At 40.4% G+C, this 25,373-nt stretch overlaps 1 protein-coding gene across 1 annotated transcript in view; it reads left to right on the forward strand.

Moving 5' to 3' along the window:
- LOC124258635 (cytosolic 10-formyltetrahydrofolate dehydrogenase-like) overlaps positions 1 to 25,011 on the forward strand; it is a 40,925-nt gene extending 15,914 nt beyond the window's left edge. The window contains 17 exon segments of the mRNA XM_046692706.1: positions 128 to 275; positions 4,176 to 4,295; positions 4,635 to 4,697; positions 5,779 to 5,843; positions 7,454 to 7,604; positions 8,773 to 8,843; positions 10,172 to 10,277; positions 10,793 to 10,880; positions 12,506 to 12,599; positions 13,404 to 13,450; positions 13,453 to 13,502; positions 14,041 to 14,139; positions 14,964 to 15,129; positions 15,904 to 16,009; positions 16,745 to 16,944; positions 17,571 to 17,638; positions 21,884 to 25,011. Coding sequence (XP_046548662.1) covers positions 128 to 275; positions 4,176 to 4,295; positions 4,635 to 4,697; positions 5,779 to 5,843; positions 7,454 to 7,604; positions 8,773 to 8,843; positions 10,172 to 10,277; positions 10,793 to 10,880; positions 12,506 to 12,599; positions 13,404 to 13,450; positions 13,453 to 13,502; positions 14,041 to 14,139; positions 14,964 to 15,129; positions 15,904 to 16,009; positions 16,745 to 16,944; positions 17,571 to 17,629 — 1,633 coding nt within the window. The 3' untranslated portion in view covers positions 17,630 to 17,638; positions 21,884 to 25,011.
- The last annotated feature ends 362 nt before the right edge of the window (positions 25,012 to 25,373 follow it).

The raw sequence follows: 25,373 nt of genomic DNA on the forward strand, positions 1-25,373 counted from the left end.
ACTTAAACATGATAGGTCATGTGATGTAATGTCATGGGGCACAGGTGGCCAAGTTTCAGTCCTCAGGCATAAAATAGTCGCCATGGGTTCAAATCTTGTTTATCACTCACTCACTAACATAATGCAGGCTAGTGGAGGAGGTGAGAGAAAAGTGTAATGACATCCGTCTCCAGCCCGAGGACGTCTACATGAACACCGTGTTCGACGACTTCACCACCTGCGTCATCAAGCGAGGACGAGGCATAGAGGACAAGGAACCCTTCACCTTCGATGCAGTAAGTGACATTGCCTGATTCTTTGATCTCATTGGGATTCTGGATTAGAAATGTCCCCATCAACCAGGGCCCTGTTTCACAAAGCTCACATAGTGTTAAGACTATTGTAAGTCAATGTTACAGTATACAAGGTAGGAATGCTATGAGGAATGCTATCTTAGGCTCCAGAGCTTTGTGAAGCGGGGCTCTGTACTAAATCAAATGATTGATATGGCAGTGTCTTGGTGTGTTGCTCATCATATCAATCACAGGTTTGTCTGGTCCAGACTTAATTATTCACTGGTGACCTAGATGTAACTAGAATATTGCCTACCAGTGGCATCCGCTCCTGACAAACTGATGGATCCAGTAAGTCATGCGTGTTTCCCTCTGTTTGAGGCCATTACTGTTAAACAACTGTTGTAATCTGAAATAGAATAAAACAATGTATCTTCCTCCCGTCATAGACATTTTTAGTCAGTTGTAAATCTTTTACATCCTAACAATGATCTTTTGGCTGTTATGTGATGTGTGTGTATACACACAGCCAATGGAGTTATGTGTCAAGTACAGTGAGGTGTAAATCATATATATCAGACCTATTGACTTAAAGGTCACATAAACCCTAGGGGTTAAAAATACATAAATCACTAACTGGCATCGTTATAAATGAAACCCCGTCATTAAAACTACTCATTTCGACCTTTAATTGACTTAAATCGACCTTTTTGACAACAGTGCTAAATTCTCACCCGCGAACGAAATTTCAACCAATCAGAGCGGCGCGACTCTGTGACGTCATATGAGGAATAGCTTTGAGGGCCGATGCAGAATTCATCTACATTTTAGGGGGTAAATTATCTTGTTTACAGGCTTGTATAAACCTGAAATCGTGACAATTGTTGTGGAAAATGAAAGCTATATGTTCTCACAATCTACTGGCATTTAATTTTGTCTCCTGCTTTGCCTAGTTTCGAGTTACAACTTGTTTTCATAGACGCTTCTGTCACAATTGATTGGTGTCGTTAGGCTCTATTTGTATAATGACTGATCTAAATTGATCCCATTTCTGTGTTTTTACCTCGATATTTAATCATGTCATGTAAAAATCTGTTTGTATTCTCAAAACAGTTAATAGGCCCATAAGTTTTCACATGCAATACAGCAATTAATACCCTTTGTTGTAACCCGTGTTAGGTGGTATAAACCTACACATGTTATTTGTCATCATTCACTTGATGGTCAGTTAATGAATTTATAACAGGTATAATTAGTGGTAACACACTAAGATTACCCGACAAAGGTTCCCATTTGGCATTTCTTGTGTCTGGAGTAAATATTCAACATTATAAACATCGATCAAAGGATTAACCGATAACACGCTGATTGATTAATTACTTTTATCTTACACAGCGGATTTGTGAAAAGGTAGTGTTTATGTATGTAGACTTACTAATCTATACTGAATACACTCTGCCGTGTCGGTGTTCTAGTAAAACAACGACCTTCTTTCAAAGGATTAACCGGCAATACATTGATTGATTGCCCATTATTGGCTAACTAAATTACTGTTTTTAATGAAGGCGGACATTATGCAATTAGTTGCCAGGTGTGCTATCTTGGGTGACCAATGAGACTATACACCAATACCTGAAAAGATTTATCACTTTTTCAGTATATTAAACTGTTAAAAGACACATCATTTGGAACAGTTTTGTGGATATTGATGGATACATTCCTCAAACAAGGTAATGGCCTGATATTGTTCCTATAACTTTAATCTGTTTTAATTTTAATATTTGCATTTTGTTTTTATTCATTTGTTAAGTAGCATTCAACAGAATCATTGTTTTCAGCCGTGAAGTGTAATGAGACAGACAACATAACATGCTTAGGGTGGGTGTGCAATTATGATTCACATTGGCAAACTATAAAATGTCTAGATATTACAGTTCTGTTATAAATTCACTATAAGTATCAGCAGATCGTCAGCTTTTATTTAGTTTCAAAATGCATAAAAGTATGATAATAAACTAATTAGGATTATAAGACCAAATATAAAGACGCATTACTGACTAGTATCTACATACTGGTGAGTCACATTAACCATGTGAATGTAGCAAGAAAAGTATCGCGCAGTATTGTGACTTCGACCCCCACCTCGCCTCCGTGGAAGAAATCGTTATGTTATAAGTTGTGTCATGCAAAATCCTTTTGGTTATGATTCCAATACATATTTAACTAACGGTGTAGAAAGAAGTTTTGATTTGTTAACCTTGATGAAAACAAACTATAATCTCATTAATTCTAACAGACTTTACGATTTTCAAAAATATGCATACCTGTCGAGAACATCCGCCAGTCTGTGGATAAATGCTATTTAGGTTTGTTTTCACCGAAGTTACAAAATCAAAACTACTTTCTACTAGTAGTAAAATATGTATTTTATTGATGGCCAATAGGATTTTGCATGACATAGCTGCGATAACATAACAATTTCTCTCCTGGCAGCGAAGGTGATATGTCAATATAATACTACTTACAATATTATTGTTACTTGACCACAACCTCACTTCCCGAGGAAGAAATCGTTATGTTACAAGTTGTGTTATGGAAAATCTTTATGGTCATCAATCATATACATATTTTACTATCACTAGTAAGTAGTTTTGATTCTTTAACTTCCGTGGAAGATCTGAACACAAGTAAGATATCGCTTCAGGCTTCCACAACGCCGCCAAGACTCACAAACATAACCCATTTAGCACTTAACTGCGGGTCCTGTGGAAATCTGTGCATGGTGACACCATCACCCGACCCCTAGGAGCAATTGACGACAAAGCAACGATTCGCATGTCGGATTGATGTCGAAAATCAACAAAATGATGAGCTGTGCTACACACTTTCTATACAACTAACTGAAAATCGTTCCTCATATGACGCCACTGCAGTGCTCTGGCGACAGAGTTACGTAACCTGTCTGTGGTTTCGTTGGCGGGCGAGAGGGAAGCAGGCGACTTTTTGGCCACTTTTAATCGCTCGGTATTAATTAACCACAAGTTTTTAAAGAATAAATTTTGTGTTCCGCATAAGACTAACCACAAATCTTTCATATGTAATGGTTAAAAGAGTAACAAAAAACAAAGTTTAGTGGTTCTTTAAACATGATAGGTCATGTGATGTATCATGGGGCACAGGTGGCCAAGTTTCAGTCCTCAGGCATAAAATAGTTGCCATGGGTTCAAATCTTGTTTATCACTCACTCACTAACATAATGCAGGCTAGTGGAGGAGGTGAGAGAAAAGTGTAATGACATCCGTCTCCAGCCCGAGGACGTCTACATGAACACCGTGTTCGACGACTTCACCACCTGCGTCATCAAGCGAGGACGAGGCATAGAGGACAAGGAACCCTTCACCTTCGATGCAGTAAGTGACATTGCCTTATTCTTTGATCTCATTGGGATTCTGGATTAGAAATGTCCCCATCAACCAGGGCCCTGTTTCACAAAGCTCACATAGTACTAAGACTATCGTAAGTCAATGTTACAGTATACAAGGTAGGAATGCTATGAGGAAAGTTACGAGATCTTAGGCTCACGAGAGCTTTGTGAAACGGGGCTCTGTACTAAATCCAATGATTGATATGGCAGTGTCTTGGTGTTTTGCTCATCATATCAATCACAGGTTTGTCTGGTCCAGACTTGATTATTGACAGGTGACCTAGATGTAACTAAAATATTGCCTACCAGTGCCGTCCACTCCTGACAAACTGATGGATCCAGTAAGTCATCGTGTTTCCTCTGTTTGAGGCCATCAGTGTTAAACAACTGTTGTTATCTGAAATAGAATAAAAACAAATGTCTTTTTTTCTTGTTTTTGCCTTTATTCAAGTGTTTTTCAAGCTGCTGTTTCCCTTCAGGTTGAGAAGCACATCAACAACATGGACATAAGCATGCCGCACCAGGTGTTTATAGACAACGAGTTCCTCGACTCTTCTGATGGCAAGACCTACAAGTCCATCAACCCAGCTGATGAGTCTGTGAGTACACAGTCTTTGCTGATTCGCCTCGTTCGCGGGCGTGGGTATCAATGTCATGGGTAAACAGATGACATACATGATTATGGCAGGTCAGGTGAAGAACCGTGCACAGCAGACCCTGTTACATGAAGTTCGGTAGACCTCGAGTTTATTTAGTTGAAGACAATTAGATTGACCACAGACAGACATGCTACTTGCTGTATTTCCCAGAATGTGTGGTTTAGTTTGAGGCTGTTTTGCAAGGGGGATGTCAGAACTGAAGATTTTCTCGGATTGACCAATCATGTTGAGGTTGTTGTGTGAGTCTTGCCTGTATGTTGTCACTTGTACTAATTTCAGGAAATCTGTGATGTGTCGCTATCCACCAAGGAAGATGTCAACAGAGCTGTGGAAGCAGCAAAGGTGAGGCATTGCACAGAGCATAGGGTATAGGACATAGAGAGTAGGGCACAGAGTGTGAGGCATAGAATGTTGAGCATAGAGCGTAGAATGTTGAGCATAGAGCATAGAATGTTGAGCATAGAGCATAATCTGTTGAATGTAGGGACATGGAATAGAGAGCGTAAGACATGGAATATTGAGCATAGGATATTGAATGTAGGACATGGAACAGAGCATAGAATATTGAGCATAGAGCACAGAATATTGAGCATAGAGCACAGAATATTGAGCATAGAGCATAGGATATTGAATGCAGGACATGGAACAGAGCATAGAATATTGAGCATAGAGCATAGGATATTGAATGCAGGACATGGAACAGAGCGAAAGGCATAGAATATTGAGCATAGAATGTGAATATTGAACATAGAATATTGAGCATAGAATATTGAGCATAGAATATTGAGCATTGAGCATAGGATATTGAATGTAGGACATGGAACAGACCATAAGGCATAGAATGTTGAGCATAGGACATTGAAGGTGAGTCTTGAACGTAGAGCATAGAATATTGCATGCAGGGATATAGAACAGAACATCAGGCAGATAATATGTACTGCAGGACATTGAATGTGAAACAGACAGGGTACAGGACATTTTCAAATCATGTTTCAGAAAGAAACAGGTTTTCATAGAATAATTAGAATCATGTGAAGATGACAATAATTAATGAAGATTGTAATTCTCTCTCTCTCTCTCTCTCTCTCACTCACTCACTCACTCACTCACTCACTCACTCACTCACTCACACACACACACACACACACACACACACACTTGTGTTTGAACATATGTATGTAGTTTCAATCATAAAACAGGTGTGTGTTGGAGAAAATAGTATATTGCGAACTTGTGTCCTTAATTATGACTTTAAGAATAATCAGCTATATTTGAGTTACAGATTGTTCAAATTTTTGGTAGAAGACAGTTTCCTTCTTTGAAAGAAGGATCAATGTATCCAATGTAAAATAAGGTGCATGTTTTTTGCAATGTCAGTATATCATTTAATATGGCTGACTCTAATGGATAATCTCTGCTCCAGGAAGCGTTTGAGGAGGGACCCTGGGGAAGGATGAATGCCCGGGACCGTGGGACTCTCATGTACAGGTCAGTTGCTGATCTTTAAGTGACATGTATATGTAGTGAAGACAGGGTTGACCTGTGAGTTTCAACTTGGGACACAACAGTGATACAGTCTGATTCTTGACTCAGTCGGAGGATTGTAATTTAATAAATAATCTTGTTCCTTGTCGTGGAGCTCATCAAAATATTGTTTTCCAAGCTTTTTTATTTTTTTCACAACATCTTCCTGGTTGTCAGTTTCCAGATAGAATTCCTCGTTATATAATAATTCATTCACTTTGGTTACATAGAATTCGGAATCCATAATAACCACTGCTCCACCTATATCAGCCTCTTTGATTACAAAAAAACTAGACCGCCTCTGTGGTGTAGTGGTTAGAGCATCCGCCCGGAGAGCGGAAGGTCGCTGGTTCGATCCCCGGTCTTATGGCACTTGTTGGTCTCTGTCTGGTGCTTCCGGCATTAACGGGTACAACAAGGACTGGTCGTTATATAATGTGTCTGAGTGGGGTATTCATGCTTCACTTTGGTATCTCAGTGAGCTAGCACTATAAAACCAGCTTCAGTCTGGGCTATACATAGCCACTGCTACCATACACCGCCTTGCATCGCCGTCATATGAGTGAAATATTCAGAAGTACGACGTAAAACCCAATTTCACCTCACCTCATCACCTCACAAAAAAACTGTTTTAACCTAAGCTAAATTCAAGAGTATAATTTTGTAACCTTCTCAATGTACCTCAGTATGTACGGTATTTGTGCACTGAAACCATAATGCATACACGTCCACCACTATTGTTTCTAACTGTGAGGTCAAGAACATGATGACGTCACAAACGTAACCTTGCTACTATACTAAGGCTGACTTCTTCACGTTACTCTAGTATTGTTGACTTCTGACATCCTTCACTGAAAAGCCAGTGAACTATCAGTTGATACCATCAGAGCATTGTGATATTATACAATTATAGAATGGTTCATATGGTCAATACCTGTTTTTATGGACCCGCGAAAAGCAATATTGACCTCGGACTTCATCCTTGGTCAATTTTGCTTTTCGCGGGTCCATAAAAACAGGTATTGACCAAATTCACCAGTCCATAATTGTTTTTTTATGTAACTACCAAAAAAAAAAGCTTCTAAAAGCCAAAACATGTCCATTTAGTCAAGAAAAGTAAATTTATTTTCGCTACAAACCAATAACGTTATGTCAACAATACTGTGATCATGACAATAGAATGATGTCATAGCTTGACGTCAAAATCTATTTTTAGTAACTCAAGTCAATAAGACTTTTGGTCGGACCTGGGTTTGAGTCAATATGCTTTTCTGTTGACGGTCACGTGACTGCCTCTAGACCAATCAGGTAGCCGGAAAAATCTGCTTACATAATAATCAGTTTTGTTGTTTAACATTCAGCCATTGTCCAGCTACAGGACATCCTGAGCACTGATCAACGCAAATGTTATGCAGTGACATGCATCAAATAAGTCAGCGAATCTGAACCCCCGATCCCGTTAGAAGTCAAGCATGGGTTGTTGAAGACGAATTCTAATCCGGATCTTGATGATGACGCTGTGGTGAACTACCGTTCGTTGCTGTGCGTGATCACGGATGTGCCCCTTGTTTCAGACTGGCTGACTTGATGGAACAGCACGAGGAGGAGCTGGCGACTATCGAGAGTATAGACTCTGGCGCCGTGTACACGCTGGCACTGAAGACCCACGTGGGCATGTCCATACAGACATTCCGCTACTTTGCTGGATGGTGCGACAAGATTCAGGTAAATCCGCAGATGTTGAGGAGTGAGCATTAATTCAGAATCATGTGAGAGCTGGATTGTGTGATAGTGAAGTAGGTTGGGAATATACTTCTTGCTTTGCCAGAATCTGCTTGCTGAACCCGTTTCTCTCAGTGATGGTTGTGCTAAGACACTGGTTGTTACCATACTTTAACACAGACTTCTATCGATCACTAAGATTGGGGGTGGTGGGGTAGCCTAGTGATTAAAGCATTTGCTCATCACACCAAACACCTGGGTTTGATTCCCCACATGGGTACAATGTGTGAAGCCCATTTCTGGGCTGTGATATTGATGGAACATTGCTAAAAGTGGCGTTGAACTAAACTCACTCACCAGTACTAAGATTGCTTTCTGGAAGGGTGCCCTCATTCCTCTGCTGAATACATTTTGAAGGATATAGTATCAGTGAAGACAGATATGACTTGTGAAATTATAAAGAATGAATTTTAAACTGAAATCCTTAAGTCCACTCCATCTTCATTTTAGCCAAATTAAGCTGAGTAAAATCAAATATGAATATCTTTGTTCGTGATCTGTGTTACGTGTCAACTATTTATCGGGACAGTCATGACAAGATGTTCAACAGCTCTGATGCCAGATTGATCAGAGTTGGACCCTTTCATGAGACAAGTCATATTATATACACCCTGAAACCTGGAACACTTGGCAGGCATCAGTAATGGTTAATGGTAATGTTTCTTGTCATTGGAACAGGTGTTATTAGTTGTATTATTATTATTATTACCAGAACAATCTCACTGACATGTATGATTTGCTTAAGTCATAACAACAAGAATGTTTGAACAGAGCAGTAACTCTCAAATAAGAACTTGTTAATAGGGCAACTATGTTCAAATCACAAATAAATGATTCTGGACCAGGCAATCCAGTGATCAACAGCATGGGCACCGATCTACGCAACTGGGAACCGATGACATGTATCAACAAAGTCAACAAGCCTGACTATCCGATCCCGATCCTGTTAGTCGATTCTTACGACAAGCATGGGTTACTGAAGATCAATGCTAACCCGGATCTTCATGTGTTTAGCTTGTTGTGAAAGATGACTAAATGGGGCTGTTGGTCAGGACCACTGCCTGCTGGTGATTTGTCTCCTGACTGACGTATGTTGTGTTGTATCCCCCAGGGCCTCACGATCCCCATCAACCACGCCCGACCCAGCAAGAACCTTACCTACACCAAGAGGGAGCCGATCGGGTGAGTTGGTCATGTACATCACTAGAAATATAACTGCATATGATCTTGTGTGAGATTGAGAAAACGAGCTGTCTTTTAGGCATCTGAATTATATTTCAGTCCATTACCGGACATCTGATTCCTCGTTATGTTGAATGATGACTCTGATTTTGTATGGTTGAGTATCTTGTGTGTTAGGTTGAGTATTTTGTGTGTTAGGTTGAGTATTTTTTGTGTGTTACTGAATATATATGTAGTTTGTTAAGGTCATCATTGTTGGGGCTTATGGAGTGATGAATGTAAAACGCCCAGTGCATGCTTTGCTGTGCTTACACTTTTTAAAGTATACACCTCCATTAATACCAGCCATATCAGCAATAAATACTTTAACAGTACTAAGTCATTTCTTAAAGTAAATGCTCAATGACCATGGTTATTTAGCTGGGTTAAGATTAGATTACTGAAGTTAAGGAAGTTTTTACTGTCTTATTATAAATTCTATTCTGTAACTCTGAGTAGATAGTAGTGGTGTTCCGTTTAATTGAAATAATTGAAGATTGGTCGCAGTGGCCAAATGACCAAGCAATCGATCACATTTTCTCATAATCGAACACAAACGATTTTGGAACCGCTGTATTAGAGTTTGAAATACTTGATGATGGAACATATCTAGGACGTTGTCAGGGCCTGAAAACGTGTTTAATTCTTAGAAAACTCGCTTCACTTTCTGAAAAGTCATGACTGAATATTTCTTGAAGAATCTGGGAAGTTTATGTTTCACTGGAACTGAATCCTTTTCCACTGGATGTGAAATTTGCAAATGTAATTTGAGCAGTTTCTAAATAAAACAAAAAAACAACAGAGAACCAAATGATTTTTCTTTATACTTATCTGCAACTACAACCTGAATAGGAAAATGTAAATAATGACGCTAACCAATTTTTTTCGATGATTGGTCGTTGGTATCGAACCAATCATCAATTGTGAGATTTCAACCAGTTCCCAACACTAGTAGATAGACTGACAAGTGTTAGTTGTGGAGGGTATCCATGTTCAACTTCATCAACGTATCTCACTGGACAAGTATTATGAAAGTGGCATTCGTGTATGTCACAATATATGTGCAAGAATCTTTAAACATTATTTTAACACCCATTTCATTTCACCTTGCTGATGTCACCACAGCCATGCCTGGTGATGATTTTATGTCACACTTTGGACCAAGGAGTGTTTCCCTCTGGTTGTTATAGGTAGAAACCCATGCTTGGTGTCTCTCTCTTATGTTTTTAAAACCTCACTCACCCACTCACTTACCCACTCACTCACTCCTGGTCTGACTTTGTGTACAGTGTGTGTGGTATTGTGGTGCCGTGGAACTACCCCCTAATGATGCTGGCATGGAAGATGGCTGCTTGTCTGGCTGCAGGGAACACAGTTGTGCTGAAACCTGCCCAGGTGAGCTACATGTCTGCTGATCTCAATTAGACACACACCTGGTTATCAATGTCAGGTGTCAACAGATAAATGTCAGGGGGATACCTGAATCAAGGTGCACTTCATTAGATACATCCAGGTGAGGTTCAGCCGATCAATGCAAGGTGTGTACCGTTAGATACACCTCTAGGTGAGCTTCAGTTAATCAGTGCTAGGTGAGTACCATGAGATATACTTCCAGGTGAGCTTCAGTTGCTACACTGCCAGGTGCATACCACTATCTGCACCTGCCCAAGTTGTGAGCTTCATTAGGTTTTCTGCATAGGTATTTGTCATTCATTATTCGGCACAGGTAAATGTCATTAGGTTTGCCACTCAGGTGAGTATCATTAATTTGGCTGCACAGGTGAGAATAATTAATTTGGCTGCACAGGTGAGTATCATTAATATGGCCATTGTCATGACGAACATGAGATACTGACATGGACTTCACAGGTGTGTCATCCAAATATATCGAAGTATTGTTTGACTTGCAGGTGACACCTCTGACAGCATTGAAGTTTGCAGAGCTGGTGGTGAAGGCCGGGTTCCCTCCTGGAGTGGTCAACATTGTCCCTGGGGCAGGTGGGTGTGGTCATGTTTCATGCATCCAGGTGGGATGCAGCTGGCGATTCCCAGTGGTGCACACAAACAGACCTGATTGTCTGATTGGAAATGGTGAAATTCCAAACAGCTTTATTATCTGGTTGGGACTTGACCTATAATCAAAGCTAAAATCTGTAGTTTCCTGAGAACATGTACTTAAAAAGTTAACATATGCTACATTTGACAACTTTCTGAAAGGCTTTGTGTCTTCATAGCTTACACTTAACTTAGGGGTACACAAAGTATGTGACCTAGACTACCCGTTGTAGTACACTTCCATTTTGTGGTAGACGTGTTGGCTGAGTGGGTTTGATCGCTGATCAGGGCTCCAGATACTTTTTCATGATCAGGAGTACGTATTCCTTACTTTTTCAATATGGGAGTACTGGAAAACAATAAGAGTACATTTAGAATACTGAATGGAATATAATGGAGTAACAGTAATCTTGTGTTCCGTTTCATATATGCACCACAACATTGCTAATCTTGTGTAAACAGGTCAATAAACAATGAAACAATATTTCTTCAGATAAATACGTCTGTAAATGATGCTATGACCTAACACCATTGCTGTGGTGCGTATTTGCTCAATTTTCTAAATTATTTGCTACCGTATCGTGCTTATCTTATATCCGTATATACGCTCATAGAGCCCTTATCTGGAGCCCTGACTGATATTTAGTGCTTGCTATTAGGTGCCTGATGCTGAGAGTGTGGGTTTGAATCCCAGATGGGACCCAGGTATAAATAAGTACTAGAATCTGTTCTTTCATGAGAAACAAAACTGACAGTGTATTCATTCATTATGATGATGTGAAATCGTAGATAAAATCAACTGATTATTATAATTCCAATATTGTTCGTTGTTTGATCGAGGAAGTTAACCAGTTGTGGTTAGCATCAGTGAGAGTACAACAGTTTGATGTATGTCAAGATATCTGAACCTCTACTTTAACGGGACAGGTCAGACCAAGAGTTGTCTGCTCCTGTTTGGGTGTGGAGGAACAATATGGCGTCATGACAAGATGTTCAACAGCTCTGATGCCAGATTGATCAGAGTTGAAATCTTTCATGAGACAAGTCACATATATACTGGGGACCAAATAGTTGACAAAGACCAGAAATGATAAAATTATCATTTACATTTTTTACAGATAAATAGTCAATAACATGGATTTGAAGAAGAATTTAATTCAGAGGTTATGAGGACCTTATCATGCCCAAATCTGCATCAGTGTGAATTCACAAATTGGAATTTATGAACATGCCTATTCATGTTACATGTTGGAAATATTAAAAAGATACTGTATAAGTACCTTGAATACATCTGATAATAGAAACAACAGGATAAAGGGGCTATTGTGCTTAGTTTGTGTTGAATGCAGAAATTAGTTTGATAAAATACTTCGGAATCATACAAAATTAACAGTAAAAAAATCCCAGTTCCATTATTTCTTATGTTTACACTTCCATGAACAGGCAAGTATTGATGAAAGGTTTTATATGTCTTTTAGTCGGTTTACTCCCTCATTACACGGACATGTTGTGATATGATGGAAATGTTTGAGCTCACACCCACTCACTCACTCCCCCATCCCTCCTAGGTTCCAAGGTGGGGCAGGCCCTGTCGGACCACCCTGATGTCAGGAAGCTTGGGTTCACCGGATCCACTCCCATCGGCAAGACCATCATGGCCAGGTGAGTAAGGAGACTGTAGACTGAGATTGTTGACATCTGTGACGTGTGTGATGGCTTTGTGTCTATACATGCTTCATCAAACTTGGTACACATATCAAGCATGATGCCTAGATGTGCCTTTTGGGGTTTAGACCCAGATATGAATTTTATTTTGTGTGGTTTCCATGGAAACGTGACTTAGGCTGTGACTATGAGGATGTCATCTTGTTGCATTTCCATGGCAACAAGTTAGGCTTCAACTGAATTTGATGGTAGTGCTCCTTTCTGGAGCAGATCTTAAAAACCTTTCAGTACTCTCCTTCCACTTTGCTGTATACACTCCAAAACATTTGACATAATCATAACTACGTAGACATATTCATAAAGAGTAATTTGCCGTTGCGGGGTATTGATGACTTTGTCTTCTTGTTTCTCTTGTCCTGTACCAATATATTGATGGAATATTGGTAAATCTGGCATCAATCCATACAGACTTACTTGAATTCCTCCCTTGGATCTGAAAGCTTTTAAATCTTTGGATTGGTCTTTTGTGTGGGTTAATGGTCAATGGCTCATGGTTTGACCAGGAGAATTATGTGGGAATGTATGATTGGTAATAGGATGGTTTGTCTGGTCCAAAATATGTAAAATGTAGACTGCAGTGAGATAGCTGTATGTATGCTAAATTACAATTAAAAAATCAATCTTTTCATTGAATCTGCATGCCAAACTCTGGAACACATGCCCCAAAGCCACAGCCTCCTGACCATGAGTCACTGTGTAAGGTGATGCCGAGATGCAACTGTAGTTTGAATCTGTTGACAGCTGTGCCAATGCCAACCTGAAGAAGGTATCTCTGGAGCTGGGAGGCAAGTCCCCCTCATCATCTTCAGCGACTGCGACATGGACAAGGCCGTCAGGATGGTATGCAACATGTACAGATCTCGATGGGGGTTTCACCCAAGTATTAAAGTTTAAAGAATGGATATGGATGATAAATTGATTTTTACCCACATGTATTTTGATATCACAATGAGCCAAATAAAGTTTCAAATTATTAGGTTTGTGAAGGAGTTTTAAAATGTATTCCACTATTCAATGTACATGAGTGTAATATTCTATTTATCATACAAACTCACCCATCAGTTGTTTTAAGTACATCTGTAATAAGCTGTGTCATGAGCATTAGGGGCAGTGGAGTAGCCTAGTGGTTAAAGCGCTTGCTTCTCATACTAAAGACACGGGTTTGATTCTCAACATGGGTGCAATGTGTAAAGCCCACTTTACCGTGATATTGCTGAAAACTATATGGGTAACTAATGACAATCTTAGTGGCTTGCAAAGCATTTCAGTGAATTTTAATGCAGTTGAATCTCCTGTGAGATGTGTTTTTTTTCAAAGTTAGAAAGTTGAGCTTCATTACAAAGCTATGGTGTTATATAATTTGACACTGTTGTTCTAGGGATTGAGCTCCGTGTTCTTCAACAAGGGAGAGAACTGCATCGCAGCTGGACGACTGTTTGTAGAAGAATCCATACATGACGAATATGTCCGCCGAGTGGTGAGTTGAGCGTGATTCTGTTGGAGAAGTTTGGTCCTGAAGGACGTAAATGTTTCAAGTACCAGGATCATGTCAATAAAGAAAATATTTTGTAGATATTCAGTGAAAGGTGCATTAGATTGTATTAAAATATACATATTTCACTGTGAATAGTTTGTATTTTAACGAAGAAAGCACAAATGTATGAATAGGGTGGAGTGGTGGCCAAGTAGTTCTAGGGTTTACTTGTGTCATATAGTAGACCTAGGTTTGATCCCCCACACTGGTACAATGTGTCAAGACAATTCTCAGTCTTCAAGCATGGGCACAGGGGGCCCTGTCGTCTATGGTGCCACAATCAGTTGTGCAGGAACCTATGACAGCTGGGTCAATTCACCCAGACTATATCTGGGTTTGTCAGAGCCATACCTCTTTGTGGGTTTGACCAGAGTGGTAATTAAACAGAGTTGCTTTACTGAGGGCTATCATCCCACTTTCAGCTGACACTGTTTCATATATTTCAATAGTGTTAAAATGATGTTACTGCATGATTAATGGTCTTTGAATGGCATATAGATGCTCTCTGCCTCATACTATTCATTCACCTGATGAAGGAGTAAGGATATACTCCGAAACCTTGTGTTCCTCATAATAAAGAAGTTGACATCTATAAAAACTCGCTTCCTTTTGCTTAATTACCATTTAAAGAGGTATAAACTTGATTCAGTCCCTCTCTGTAAACTGCTAACAGTTATTTGATTTGAGTTCAGCTCTGAACATGTTAAGCATAGTGTCCGTGATATAGCTGTGTAGGAAGAAACCTTAAGGAAATCCTCTGTTGCCAGATTGCAGAAATCAAGAAGATGAAGATTGGCGACCCACTGAACAGATCTACTGACCACGGGCCACAGAATCATCGGGCTCACTTCAACAAGCTGCTGGAGTACATCGACACAGGGGTGAAGGAGGGAGCCAAGCTGGTGTACGGAGGCAAGCAGGTGGACAGGCCAGGTGGGTTGTGTGGTGAAGATAGGGCCCAGGTGGGTTGTGTGGTGGAGATAGGGGCCCAGGTGGGTTGTGTGGTGGAGAAAGGGGCCAGGTGGGTTGTGTGGTGGAGATAGGGGCCAGGTGGGTTGTGTGGTGGAGATAGGGGCCAGGTGGGTTGTGTGGTGGAGATAGGGGCCAGGTGGGTTGTGTGGTGAGATAGGGCCCAGGTGGGTTGTGTGGTGGAGAGATAGGATCCAGGTGGGTTGTGTGGTGGAGATAGGGGCCAGGTGGGTTGTGTGGTGGAGATAGGGGCCCAGGTGGGTTGTGTGGTGGAGATAGGGGCCAGGTGGGTTGTGTGGTGGAGATAGGGGCCAGGTGGGTTGTGTGGTGGAGATAGGGGCCAGGTGGGTTGTGTGGTGGAAATAGGGGCCAGCTGGGTTGTGTGGTGAAGATAGGGGCCAGGTGGGTTGTGTGGTGAGGGTAGGGGCCAGGTGGGTTGTGTGGTGAGGGTAGGGGCCAGGTGGGTTGTGTGGTGGAGATAGGGGCCAGGTAGGTTGTGTGGTGGAGATAGGGGCCAGGTGGGTTGTGTTGTGGAGATAGGGGCCAGGTGGGTTGTTGTGTTGTGAAGATAGGGGCCAGGTGGGTTTAGTGGTGGAGATAGGGGCCAGGTGGGTTGTGTTGTGAGGGTAGGGGCCAGGTGGGTTGTGTGGTGGAGATAGGGGCCAGGTGGGTTGTGGATAATTCACAGAGCTGTCAGAAATACGGGGAAGTTATGTATGTGACTTCATCATGTTGCAGGACTGTTTCTGGAGCCGGCAGTGTTCACAGGTGTTGAGGATCACATGTTTGTCGCTGAAGAAGAATCATTTGGCCCTATAATGATAATCTCCACCTTCCCTGATGGGTCAGTAGCAGTATACCGTCAATGGATCATCATCTTTATCATTATCAGTTTTAGTTGTATTAATATTATTGATCGCATCAGAGACATGTCAACATTTCTTGATGTATTAATATAGATTTGTAGGGAATCCAATACATATCAGTGCTAACCCTCATGCTGTGTGTGACCGCCTCCGTGGTGTAGTGGTTAGAGCGCCCACCGGAGAGCAGAAGGTCAGGTTCGATCCCCGACCGCGTCATACCAAAAGACGTTAAAATATGGTACTTGTTGGTCCCTGCCTGGCTCTCGGCTTAAATGGGTACAACAAGGACTGGTCAGCTCGGAGTCAGTATAATGTGTCTGAGTGGGGTATCCATGCTTCACTGCGACATGGTATCTCAGTGGGCTAGCACTATAAAACCAGCTTCAGTCTGGGCTAGTACAAGCAGCTGCACATACACACACACACACACACACACACACATGCACATCATCATATGAGCGAAATATTCTCAAGCACGACGTTAAATCCAATTTCACCTCACCTCACCTCATGCTTTGTGATATTTTACATTCTCTCCTCCCTGGGAAGCATCCAATAATGCTACATTGCCTTTTGTCATGTGCACCTTCTGACTGGTTCACTTTCTGGTGTTAGGTGTGCCTGAAGCCTGTAGCTGTGGGTTTAAATCACAGGCTGGTGTTTCTAGGTTTGAATCCCAGGTTTGTTTCCTCACTCACTTGTTTGTCTTCCAGGGACGTAGAAGGTGTGATCCGTCGAGCCAATGACACTGAGTATGGCTTGGCTTCGGGCGTGTTCACCAAGGACATCAACAAGGCTCTCCATGTTGCTGACAGCATCCAGGCTGGCACCGTCTTCGTCAACACCTACAACAAGACTGACGTGGCAGCTCCATTCGGGGGCTTCAAGCAGTCCGGATTTGGGAAAGATTTGGGTAATATATTTCCTGTCTAGTATTGTTCATCTAACACTGCAGAAGGCATAGGTACTGAATTTGAATTTGAATTAAAGAAGAACTTTAACTTTAGACACAAGGAGAAATGAATATTGTTCAAATAATATTCCTGAGCAATCGCCAAATGTTAGTGAAGGGGAAGTAACTCTGTCAGCACTGTGGCCACATACAGACTCCAAGCTCCTTACAGTGTTATATCAATTGCTGAACTCTTATATGCTATCACTGCCACCAGTTGTAGCTCCCCACTGTGCCAATTGACTGTTTTTGTCAAGACCTTATTTGCTTAAGATTTGTATCACTTGGAGCTTTCCTACCACAAGATATAACCGGAATGATGTTCTTAGCATTAAAAACTTGAAACCAGCGATTCAGTGGAATACATATATAAGTGACACTGTCTTTTTTATGTCACATCCTGAAAGGAACCTCAGGTACTTAACTCACAAATACATCTCATGCTGTAAGGTCCTGATACAATGATCATGTATATTGAAAACAACATTGTAGTTCTGTAGTTCTGACTAATTATCTCCCCTGATGTTGATTTATCAAAGAGCATGTGTTTAATGTCATGCCTGTATACATATTCCCTTGTGTTGTAGGTCAAGAGGCGCACAATGAATACCTCAAGACAAAGGCGGTGACAGTGGAGTACCACTAGAGCCCCCTGGTAAGGATTCAAAATGTTAATTCTCTTAACTCTTTGAACATGTGTACTAACTCCCTGTCTGTGGGGATTCTGGGTTTCGATTGACTTCCAGCAACATAAGCTACTGTTAAGGGTGATTTCATGGCCCGGCTTGGTGATTATGTGTCATGGATCGGCTTGGTGATTATGTGTCGTGGATCGGCTTGGTAATTATGTGTCATGGGTCGGCTTGGTAATTATGTGTCATGAATCGGCTTGGTAATTATGTGTAGTGGATCGGCTTGGTAATTATGTGTATGGATCGGCTTGGTAATTATGTGTCATGGCCCGGCTTGGTAATTATGTGTCATGGATCGGCTTGGTAATTATGTGTCATGGATCGGCTTGGTAATTATGTGTCATGGATCGGCTTTGGTAATTATGTGTCATGGATCAGCTTGGATCGGTAATTATGTGTCATGGATCGGCTTGGTAATTATGTGTCATGGATCGGCTTGGTAATTATGTGTCATGGATCGGCTTGGTAATTATGTGTAATGGATCGGCTTGGTAATTATGTGTCATGGATCGGCTTGGTAATTATGTGTCATGGATCGGTTTGGTAATTATGTGTCATGGATCGGCTTGGTAATTATGTGTCATGGATCGGCTTGGTAATTATGTGTCATGGATCGGTTTGGTAATTATGGATCGGCTTGGTAATTATGTGTCATGGATCGGCTTGGTAATTATGTGTCATGGATCGGCTTGGTAATTATGTGTCATGGATCGGCTTGGTAATTATGTGTCATGGATCGGCTTGGTAATTATGTGTCATGGATCGGCTTGGTAATTATGTGTCATGGATCGGCTTGGTGATTATGTGTCATGGATCGGCTTGGTAATTATGTGTCATGGATCGGCTTGGTAATTATGTGTCATGGATCGGCTTGGTGATTATGTGTCATGGATCGGCTTGGTAATTATGTGTCATGGATCGCTTTGGTATTATGTGTCATGGATCGGCTTGGTAATTATGTGTCATGGATCGGCTTTGGTAATTATGTGTCATGGATCGGCTTGGTAATTATGTGTCATGGATCGGCTTGGTAATTATGTGTCATGGATCGGCTTGGCGTAATTATGTGTCATGGATCGGCTTGGTAATTATGTGTCATGGATCGGCTTGGTAATTATGTGTCATGGATCGGCTTGGTAATTATGTGTCATGGATCGGCTTTGGTAATTATGTGTCATGGATCGGCTTGGTAATTATGTGTCATGGATCGGCTTGGTAATTATGTGTCATGGATCGCTTGGTAATTATGTGTGTCATGGATCGGCTTGGTAATTATGTGTCATGGATCGGCTTGGTAATTATGTGTCATGGATCGGCTTGGTTATGTGTCATGGATCGGCTTGGTAATTATGTGTCGTCATGGTAATTATGTGTCATGGATCGGCTTGGTAATTATGTGTCATGGATCGGCTTAGTAATTATGTGTCATGGATCATTTGGTAATTATGTGTCATGGATCGGCTTTGGTGATTATGTGTCATGGATCGGGCTTGGTAATTATGTGTCATGGATCGGCTTGGTAATTATGTGTCATGGATCGGCTTGGTAATTATGTGTCATGGATCGGCTTGGTAATTATGTGTCATGGATCGGCTTGGTAATTATGTGTCATGGATCGGCTTGTGAATTATGTGTCATGGATCGGCCTTGGTAATTATGTGTCATGGATCGGCTTGGTAATTATGTGTCATGGATCGGCTTGGTAATTATGTGTCATGGATCGGCTTGGTAATTATGTGTCATGGATCGGCTTGGTAATTATGTGTCATGGATCGGCTTGGTAATTATGTGTCATGGATCGGCTTTGGTAATTATGTGTCATGGATCGGCTTGTGTTTGGGAATTATGTGTGTCATGGATCGGCTTGGTAATTATGTGTCATGGATCGGCTTGGTAATTATGTGTCATGGATCGGCTTGGTAATTATGTGTCATGGATCGGCTTGGTAATTATGTGTCATGGATCGGCTTGGTAATTATGTGTCATGGATCGGCTTGGTAATTATGTGTCATGGATCGGCTTGGTGATTATGTCATGGATCAGCTTTGTAATTATGTGTGTCATGGATCGGTTTGGTAATTATGTGTCATGGATCGGCTTGGTAATTATGTGTCATGGATCGGCTTGGTAATTATGTGTCATGGATCCGGCTTGGTGATTATGTGTCATGGATCGGCTTGTATGATTATGTGTCATGGATCAGCTTGGTAATTATGTGTCATGGATCGGCTTGGTGATTATGTGTGATGGATCGGCTTGGTTAATTATGTGTCATGGATCGGCTTGGTAATTATGTGTCATGGATCGGCTTGGTAATTATGTGGATCGGCTTGGTAATTATGTGTCATGGATCGGCTTGGTAATTATGTGTCATGGATCGGCTTAGTAATTATGTGTGGATGTCATGGATCGGCTTTGTAATTATGGTTCGGCTTATTGATTATGTGTCATGGATCGGCTTGGTGATTATGTGTCATGGATCGGCTTTGGTAATTATGTGTCATGGATCGGCTTGGTAATTATGTGTCATGGATCAGCTTGGTGATTATGTGCCATGGTTCGGTTTGGTGATTATATGTCATGGATTGGCTTGGTAATTATGTGTCATGGATCGGCTTGGTGATTATGTGTCATGGATCGGCTTGGTGATTATGTGTCGTGGATCGGCTTGGTAATTATGTGTCATGGATCGGCTTGGTGATTATGTGTCATGGATCGGCTTGGTAATTATGTGTCATGGATCAGCTTTGTAATTATGTGTCATGGTTCGGCTTGGTGATTATGTGTCATGGATCAGTTTGGTAATTATGTGTGTCATGGATCGGCTTGGTAATTATGTGTCATGGATCAGCTTGGTAATTATGTGTCATGGATCGGTTTGGTGATGATTATGTGTCATGGATCGGCTTTGGTAATTATGTGTCATGGATCGGCTTGGTCATGGATTATGTGTCATGGATCGGCTTGGTAATTATGTGTCATGGATCGGTGATTATGTGTCATGGATCGGCTTGGTAATTATGTGTCATGGATCAGCTTGGTAATTATGTGTCATGGTTCGGCTTGGTAATTATGTGTCATGGATCGGCTTGGTAATTATGTGTCATGGATCGGCTTGGTAATTATGTGTCATGGATCGGCTTGGTAATTATGTGTCATGGATCAGCTTGGTGATTATGTGTCATGGATCGGCTTGGTAATTATGTGTCATGGATCGGCTTTGTAATTATGTGTCATGGATCGGCTTTGTAATTGTGTGTCATGGTTCGGCTTGGTGATTATGTGTCGTGGGTCGGCTTGGTAATTATGTGTCGTGGATCGGCTTGGTAATTATGTGTCGTGGATCGGCTTGGTAATTATGTGTCATGGATCGGCTTGGTAATTATGTGTCATGGATCGGTTTGGTGATTATGTGTTATGGATCGGCTTGGTGATTATGGATCGGCTTGGTAATTATGTGTCATGGATCGGTTTGGTGATTATGTGTCATGGATTGGCTTGGTAATTATGTGTCATGGATCGGCTTGGTAATTATGTGTCATGGCCCGGCTTGGTGATTATGTGTCATGGATTGGCTTGGTAATTATGTGTCATGAATCGGTTTGGTGATTATGTGTCATGGATCAGCTTGGTGACTTGGTTGACTCTGAGAATCCAGGTTGTTCCTCATGACTTCAATCACTGGATTGTCTGTCCAGGTTAGGAGTGGTGGGGTAGCCTAATAGATAAAGCCTCTGCTTGTCACGCTGAAGACCTGGGTTTGATCCCCATATGGGTACACATTGTGAAGCCCATTTCTGGTGTCCCCTGCCATGATATTGCTGGAATATTTCTAAAAGCGGCATAAAACTAAACCAACTCACTCACTGACTTTGTCCAGGTTTGTTGATGTACAGGCCACTCTCATATAGGTGAGGCATAAAACAACATGCAGACAAATGATACACCCAAGGCAATATTGTGTACGCTGTTATCTCACAAGAAGACTTTAATAGCTGACTCAATGACGTTTTAAAAATGTATCCCTGTGTTCCAACGATTTATCAATTTACATCAATATATCACGGGGGCCATCAGAAATGGGCTAATACATTATACCCGATTATTGAAATCAAACCATAATTTTACTCACAACCAACAAGTGCTTTAGCAACTTAGCTACAGTCAGACTACCATAAATATTTCACTAGAATTCTTTTCCTGTTCAGTTGCCGAACGTCCATGAGTGCCTGCCGAAGTGGTGACGGTGTAGTAAACGCCTCCTAGTCCTGTGTTATCTGCTTCTGCCAAAGACTCTATCTGCCTGCCGCTCTGCTTAATCTTGAAGAAACGGTTATGGAGGAAGGCATCCCAGGCTGCTAGAGTGCCGGCCTGGGAGTTAAGGGTTGACACAGTTTACTAATGCAGGTTTAGTTCAGAGGTACAGATAGCAAGACTTGTACCTTAGAGGTAATAGAGAAATAGTTTCATACCATATTTCTGGTCTTTGTGAAGACTGTGCTTCAGACGACAACCCAGTTCAAATCAAGGTCTGAGTATTTAGTGCTGTGTGTGAAAACTGGGCATTATTTTTGTAATTTCTAATGTATTTACAGTAAAAGAGGTCGGATCTATTTACAAAATGATTTCCGATGTACACTACTGGCTTTTGTTATAGACAGTAAGCTTGTGAACTGCATTGTTTGTTAGTAGGGATGTCACTTAAGATCAGTGTATGAAATACGCCAAAAATCCAGCCAGACATCAGGGCTGGTAACTTCAAAATGTTACCTGTCCAAAATGGATTTAACCAGACCAAATATGGTGAATTTACTCAGATGTATGGAACATCTAAAGAATTTTACCAGACCATCGGTCTGGCTAGCTGTAAATTTAGACCGTCTGTCAGAAATCTAGACTGTCTCGGGCGGTTGGACGGGCCTTATTTCATACACAGCTTAAGATATTCGAACAATTCCAATGAATGTACAAAAAATGCTGCTCAATATCTAATCATTAAATGTTGTCATGGAGACAAGTATTTCATTTGTCATTGACATGGATAACATGTTTCAAGGAACATGTCTGGGACCCACTTTTACAGGGCCCTCTGTCTGCTCTGCTTGTGTCCAGTGTTAATGCATGTGCATATCAATAAAAACTAAGATAACTTGTAGAATCTTGCTGAGACCTGTTTCCCGGAAGTGATCAAGTTGTGCACCCTATCATCAGTCTGTGCTAACGTGTATCTCAGTTGTAATGAGTGTGAGTTCGATTCCCGGATGGGGCTCAACTCAAAAAGTACTAGAATTTGTACTTTACTAAGAAAGTGTAATCCCAAATATAACATATGGTACAACCTTAGACTGGACATTTTACATATTCATTTTTTAAGCTTAAGGCTCAACATTTTATTGATTTGTCATTCTTTTCTAGAAGAAAGAACCATTTTACATTGAATTGCTGGCATCTGTTGACTAGGTGAACATTTGCTGGCATCCAGCATGTTGCAGCAGCATCTGGAATACCACATAATGGGGCGTGGTATCTGTACCAACAACTGTCATGGCATGCTTGGGGATAATGTATGATTTGGTGGTTACAGTGAGAGTCACAGTACTGACTGATTGAATAGATAACTTAAGTATTTTACGAACGGTATTTTGTTAATTGAGGCAATGGGGTAGCCTAATGGCATCCGCTCATTACGCTGAAGACGCGGGTTCGATTCCATTCCCTACGTACAATGTGTTAAGATCATTTCTGGTGTCCCCTGCCGTGATATTGCTAAAAGCGGCATAAAATCTTACTTACTTTTGTTAATTTTAGTGAGATAAAGATCATGCTCAGAGCTACACCAGGATTTAACAGTAAACTGTCATTGTAATTTATGTATGCATTTCTCAACCCCTCTCTTGGATTCAGGGGTAAAATGAAGAAAATATGCTTCAATAGATTGCAGTTGTCTACTAATACAAGAGTAGAAAGTTTATTAATACTTACCATTGAACTTTGTTATATAATTTTGAGCATTATGTATATAAAACATGATTTTGTAAGATAATTGAAATGGTGAGTTCTGTCCAGGAGATTGTTATGAAAGTTTTCCTTCTATCTTTGGTAGCTGAGGGGCTTTCTTGACAAAGTGTTGTCAAATGGCTATGTGATATCTTAATTATGGAATATATTTTCACATTAGCAGAATTGGTGCATCTGCTAATGTTGTGTTTGACTTCATCTGTAGCCTCTATATATTATCTTCTATCATCTAAAACTGGCTTTCACATGTGATCTCTTGGTTGAGATGAAATTCTATGAGTGTATTATAGACCATTGTGATGTCATCATTACCATGACATCACAGTCAAGTGACATCACTAATCCCTCTGCCACTGAAGCTAGTTAGCTGTACTTTTCACAATCAAGATATTGTTTATTTTTGTTGACAAATTGAAAAATTTGGAAGAATCATTTTGGATTATAAATATAATCCCACCCTTGTGTCCGCTGATGACAAATGTATCTACACAAGTTGTTAAAAGTATCAGAGTTTTAAACCTTTATCAACTTGTGTTGTGTCTGTGATATCACAAGACAGAAGGTTTTACAATAAGCTTGGAGCTCCAAATAGCAAGCTGATAGTGTTTTGTGTTTTATGTGTTTTAAAACGAGAAAAGTGCTGTTTGTTATGACAATGAAAGTTGTATTCATTATGATGACAAGTGCTATGTTTGTTGCTATGTTATGGTACTAAGTGCTTAGCCAGAAATGGTGAATGTTTACCCTGCTATTTTAGATGTTTTGTGTATTTATGAAGTGAGCACTATACATATAATTCTGTATGGATGGTAGTTTTTGTTCAGTTTACTTTGTTCTGGTCCTGACTTAGAACTGTGTTTAAAACAATATGCATGTTGTCAGTAATTAATCATTGAATATTTTAATGACTGAATTTTATTGTGACCTCATGTACTGTGTGATAAGCTACACACAAAAAGCTGAATTACACCAAATTTTGTACACTACAACAGTTAATCTGCTATCACATGACAGATTAATTATAATAATATATAAGAATCAGGTTCTCTAACTTGTTTTGAGCAGTATATGTGTATATCAAAGACAGAATGAAATCAGTAATGGTTTCTATGTACTCCTATTGTTATATAGTTCCAGGTTATTGTGATAATCAAATCCATACTGGCTAGGGGTAATGGTTTCACAGGCTATACAGTATTGTGGACTTGGAGTTGCTATTGACGACAAATGTACACAGAACCATTACCAAATGCTATTGTAATATTATTCATATTAGGTGTTATATTGCCCAGATTTGGAATAAAGGCTTAACTGATAATATGTTCTCGGTCTTGACAATTGATGTTGCATTTGTGTTTCTCATTGTCATAATAGCTATCAAAGGTTATCCTTTCATTGAAAGAATGATAATAAAATACATTAGAGATGTAGAGATTATAAAATGCCAACCTCTACGATACGAATTTTAGCCTCAAACTACGCCAATACAATTGCACTAGAAATTCTTACAAATTTGAAGAAAATTTATTAAAATTCGGATATATAGACAAAAAACATATATTTTCGTTTATGAAATTAAAGCTTCACTCTTGATTAGTGTAATATTATGTTTCTCAGAATCCATCATGATTTTTATGTATTTAGTTGACTACTAATTTTATGGCCAAACAACTAATTTTT

This window comes from Haliotis rubra, unplaced genomic scaffold (genome assembly GCF_003918875.1).
Source record: "Haliotis rubra isolate DU_JTF1 unplaced genomic scaffold, ASM391887v1 Scf7, whole genome shotgun sequence".
Classification (NCBI taxonomy): Eukaryota; Metazoa; Mollusca; class Gastropoda; order Lepetellida; family Haliotidae; genus Haliotis; species Haliotis rubra.